Source organism: Osmerus eperlanus, chromosome 18 (genome assembly GCF_963692335.1).
Source record: "Osmerus eperlanus chromosome 18, fOsmEpe2.1, whole genome shotgun sequence".
Taxonomy (NCBI): domain Eukaryota; kingdom Metazoa; phylum Chordata; class Actinopteri; order Osmeriformes; family Osmeridae; genus Osmerus; species Osmerus eperlanus.
In genome coordinates this window covers 7,190,470-7,195,484 of record NC_085035.1, presented here as the reverse complement: position 1 = coordinate 7,195,484, position 5,015 = coordinate 7,190,470, and the positions used below count along the sequence as shown (strand labels likewise).

Genomic DNA, 5,015 nt, shown 5'->3' with positions numbered 1-5,015 from the left:
CATCATGAGTCAAAGTTGAGTCATAGTTGGTGTGTGTGATGATGATGACAGTGATATAGACACATCCAAGACTACCAGCACTAACTGGGATGGAGGGAGGGGTGAACACCTCCAAAATAATTTAAACTAACACACACACAACCACACACACACACACACACATACTGACAACTCTGAGAGACAGGAATAGTAAGACAAAAAGTGACACATTTCATTTCGAAATTTTATTGTATATAAACAAACTTAAAAACAACATCAGTGACCCACAAACCCTATTTACAGAAACGTTTATCTTTCAGACAAGGGACAAAGTCATGGATCAGCAGACTACCCTCTTCCCATATATAGGACAAAGCATTTACACCCTCATCCAACCCACACCTACATCCATACCCATATTCTGTTAGCTGGAGTGTAGACTAAATGACTCAGACTCTGTGGTAGTAGAGGTTCCTGGGCGTCTAGGAGGTGGACTCGTCATACTGGAGACGAGGCGACCGAGTGTTGAGTCCTCCCGTCTGGCGGACCTCTTGAAGTCCACCCCCAGAAAGGCGTACAGCAGCGGGTTTATACAGCAGTGGGCAAATGCCATGGGTTCAGCCACCGCCAGCCACACACTCAGCACCACCTCCAGACTGCAGCCCCTGGGAAGGACCTGTAGGCGCATGAGGGCATCCACAGTGATGCCAGCACCATACGGGAGCCAACACAGGAAGAAGCAGAGGATCAACGCCACAGTGGTCCTGACAGCTCTGCGCTTCTGTCTCTGCCCCTGCAGAAGGCCGCTGCGGGTCAGCCTGGACACGATGACACAGTAACACGCCAGCAAAACTAGGCCCGGTACCAGCAAGCCCACCAACACCAGCTGCAGGTGGAACACTGACACCCAGAGAGGAGCGTTGTCAGCTGGGTATAAGCGCTGGCACACAATCGTCCCATCTCCTGCTTCCCGAGTCCTGGCAAACACTATGTCTGACACTGCCAAGAGAGCCGCAGGCGACCAGGCTCCTGGAAAAGGAGAGGGGGTGAGGGGAGACAAAGAGGAGATTCGGTGGTTAGATCAGGAGATGGAGAATACAAGTGAAGATGTACCTCTGTACATACATCTGAGGCACGTTGTGAGATAGAGAGATAAGGGATGAGGCTAGAGACGTAGCTCACCTACAAACACCAGTGTCCGTGCCAGTAGCTGTCTCGTGCGTGAGGTGTGCGCGTCTGTTGCTTTGACCACGGCTAGGTAGCGGTCCAGACTGACGAAGGCCAGGATGAGCACACTCCCATACAGGTTCACCGTGTAGATGACGTGCACGGCCACACAGGTGCCTAATCCGAAACGCCAGTCCGTCAGTGCGGCATCCGCTGCCCAGAACGGGAGCGTCAGCACAAAGAGAAGATCGGCAGCAGAGAGGTGCAGCCGGTAGCGGTCTGTCAGACTCAATTTTGACCTGGGGACAATCAGATAAAACCATTCTGTGTGTCATCTTCTACATCAGAATCAGAATGTGTTTTATCCGCCATGTAATGTGTTGTAACACAAACAAGGAATTTACTGTGACAGGAAGGTGCATACAATAAACGAATGTACGGATCTTTCGTTCTTTCTTTTTCAAAAGATTAAAATGTACAAAGTGACTAACTAAACTTACTAAAGGACTAAACTAATATAACATCTTTGTCATCGTCTTCTTTATTCTCACCTGCGCTTGCAGCCAAGCACCATCAACACCAGGCCGTTCCCTGTGATGCCCAGGACAAAGATGAAGCCGTAGACCACAGGGAGGAACACTCTCTGTAGGTCAGGGATTATAACTTGATCCAGGTCACACGGATCCTCCAGGGCCAGCCCCAAGTCGCCAGAACCAGTGTTGTTTATGTCATAGTCAAACACAATATGCTGTAGGGAGGAAGAGAGAGACAGAGACAGAGCGACAGATAGGAGGGGCAACAGTCATGAGATACATAGAAAGACACTAGTAGATGAAGTGAGAGAGAATAAGCAGTTTCACAAGCCACCATAACTTGCCTTGGTAAAAAAGGATGACATGATGACTGAAACTGTAACAGCTGAAGTTGTTGTTGAAAACTGAAAAGATTCTTGACCAAACATATATATATATATTTTTTAAGATGCACAATACTCTTTCTATTTGCTGAGACCAACTTTCCAGACTATAATGATCCTTTATACTTTTTATAAATATCCTTTATCTAAAGATAGATTTCAAAGACCCCAAAGAACTAGACAGGCCTGCCACATTGTGACTGTGGGACCTTCCATTGGGGAGCAGTTGTAAAATACCCTTCAATGTACACCTACAAATCATAGATACGTAAATACAACAACAAAGCTGAATAAGACCTTACCGCATACCTCATAGTAGGACATGATTGAGCGGAGCCTGTGTCTCTGTCTCCTCTGCTGAGCGGAGCTGAGTACACTTCTCCCTTCAGTGGAGTTTAATATCTCTCCCATTCACCCCCAGAGCCCATACAAGTCTTGGTAGGAGGACTACACTTCCTCGTCTCAGTTGGAGAAATACACTGCCTCGTCTCTGTTGGAGAAATGCACTTTCTCATCCCGGTTGGAAGAATAGACTTCCTCATCTCGGTCGGACAAATGAGTTCCCTTCCCCCCATCGTCTCTGTTGGAGTAATGCACTTTCTCATCCCGGTTGGAAGAATAGACTTCCTCATCTCAGTCGGACAAATGAGCGCCCATCCCCCCCCCCCCCCCCCCCCCCACCATCTCTGTCGGAGGAAATGAGCGCCCATCCCCCACCCCTGCAACTAAATGAGCGAATACTGAGAGCTTGGACATTGAGTGCGCAAGGAGGTTGTCTGGGAAAGTGCTACTACTTACATACATTCAGTGGGTTAGGGTCAGGCCAGCAGCCGTCGTCTAGAGTCACACAGCTATGGCTGATGATTTTACTGTGCTACAAGTTCTACAGCAGATGTTTGCAAATGTCGAGCAGGTTGACTCTGAAGAGGAGGCAGAGGATGTGTCAGAAGAAGAAGACGCGGAAGAGCGCCATGCAGAGAATGTGTCAGAAGAAGAAGAAGAAGGCGATGAAGAGCGCAACGCAGAGAATGTGTCAGAAGAAGAAGAAGAAGGCGATGAAGAGCGCCATGCAGAGAATGTGTCAGAAGAAGAAGAAGGCGGAGAAGACGGAGAAGAGCGCAACGCAGAACGCCGCGACCTGTCGGCGTCCGAAGAAGACAAAGACGACAGTGATCCTCACAAGGACCAAGTCTCAGATACTTTCGTGTCAAAAAACGGCAAAATCAAATGGTCTTCGGTTCCGTGTGTGACTGCGCCGCGGCCGCTGCCGCAGCGTAAAAACACAGAGAGGCCCCCCGGACCCACAGCTTACGCCGTTTCCCACGCTCATGACATGGTCTCCACGTTTTTACTCTTTGTCACGCCACAAATCGAAAGAGTGATCTTGGACGAGACAAATCGCGAAGGCTATCTGAAACGCGGAGAGGAGTGGAAATTCATGGACGCCACTGACTACATAGGGCTGCTAATCCTTGCGGGGGTGTACAAGTCCCGAGGCGAAGCGGCCGCTAGTCTATGGGATGCGCAAAGCGGAAGAGTGATTTTCCGCGCTACGATGCCGCTCAAACTCTTTTACACTTACTCGTCAACGCTACGATTTGACGACCGTGGGACACGAGCGGCGAGACGTGCCACGGACAAGTTGGCGGCGATACGAGAGGTCTGGGATATGTGGGTAGAGAGATTACCCCGCCTCTACGACCCAGGGCCCGAAGTGACCGTGGATGAACAACTGGTAGCGTTCAGAGGACGGTGTCCTTTCAGGCAGTACATGCCGAGTAAATCGGCAAAGTATGGGATCAAGTCGTGGGTCGCGTGCGATGCAAAATCAAGCTACGCTTGGAAGATGCAAGTGTACACCGGGAAGTCGATTGACGGAGCCCCGGAGAGGAACCTGGGGATGCGCGTCGTGCTCGATATGACAGAGGGCCTGAAGGATCGCAATGTCACGTGTGACAACTTATTCACCTCTTACGAACTCGGACGAGAGCTCATGACGACGAGAAACATGACCATGGTTGGCACGGTCCGAAAGAACAGGTCCGAGCTCCCGTCTGAGCTGCTCGCGACAAACAGGCGACGGGTGCTGTCGTCGCAGTTTGCCTTCACGCCCACCACCACTCTAGTTTCCTACCTCGCCAAGAAAAAAAAGAACGTTTTACTCATGAGCACACGCCACACAGACGCCGAAATCAGCGACAGAGACGACGGGAAACCGACCATCATCCTAGATTACAACCACAACAAAGGAGGGGTTGACAATCTGGACAAGGTCGTCACTTACTACAGCTGTAAAAGGAAGACTGCCCGCTGGCCCCTCGACATCTTCGACAATATGATTGACGTCTCCACCTACAACGCCTTTGTGATATGGAGAGAGATCAACCCCAACTGGATGCCTGGCAACAAGAGGAGGTTTTTCCTCGAGCAGCTTGGCAGGGCACTCGTGAATCCGCTGATCGAAAGAAGACAACGTGTCCCCCACACGGCAGCGGCGGCTGCGGTTGTGAGAGGTCTCCGGACGGCCAGCTGTCGCGGTCTGCCACCTCAACGGCAACCTGAAGAGGCTGACGACGAGGATGACGAAGCCCCCGCAGCCGCAGCAGCCGCCTCATTGGCAGGATCGTCCTCCTCACCACCGGTCACCTCTTGTGTCAGTAAGAGGAAGAGATGTCAAGTCTGCCCGGTGAGGACAATAAAAACGACCACCGTTTGTCGTAGGTGTAAGAAGTATGTCTGCAGAGCCTGTTCGCATGTATACTGCCCCACATGCCCTCCCTGAGTTGTCAGTTGTGAGTCTGAGTTGTCAACTGAGTAAAGTAAACTCTAGCATGGGGGAGGTGTCATTTGCATGCATGGTGTATAAAGCTTTGTGCTTGGCATGTATCCATCCGTTGATGTTTAAAATCAAGTCAGCTGAGACATCTAGCAGCAGTATGAGTAACTTTGATCA

General features: G+C 50.5%; 1 protein-coding gene across 1 annotated transcript; it reads right to left on the bottom strand.

Annotated features, from left to right (window-relative positions):
* Window positions 1-217: 217 nt before the first annotated feature.
* LOC134038652 (C-X-C chemokine receptor type 4-like) lies at window positions 218-2,639 on the bottom strand. The gene is made up of 4 exons (XM_062484162.1): window positions 2,372-2,639; window positions 1,698-1,894; window positions 1,162-1,445; window positions 218-1,008 (listed from the first exon to the last, which is right to left on the bottom strand). The coding sequence occupies exons 1-4, from the start codon at window positions 2,471-2,473 to the stop codon at window positions 404-406; spliced, it is 1,188 nt and encodes a 395-aa protein (XP_062340146.1). The 5' UTR covers window positions 2,474-2,639; the 3' UTR covers window positions 218-403.
* Between the last annotated feature and the right edge of the window lie 2,376 nt (window positions 2,640-5,015).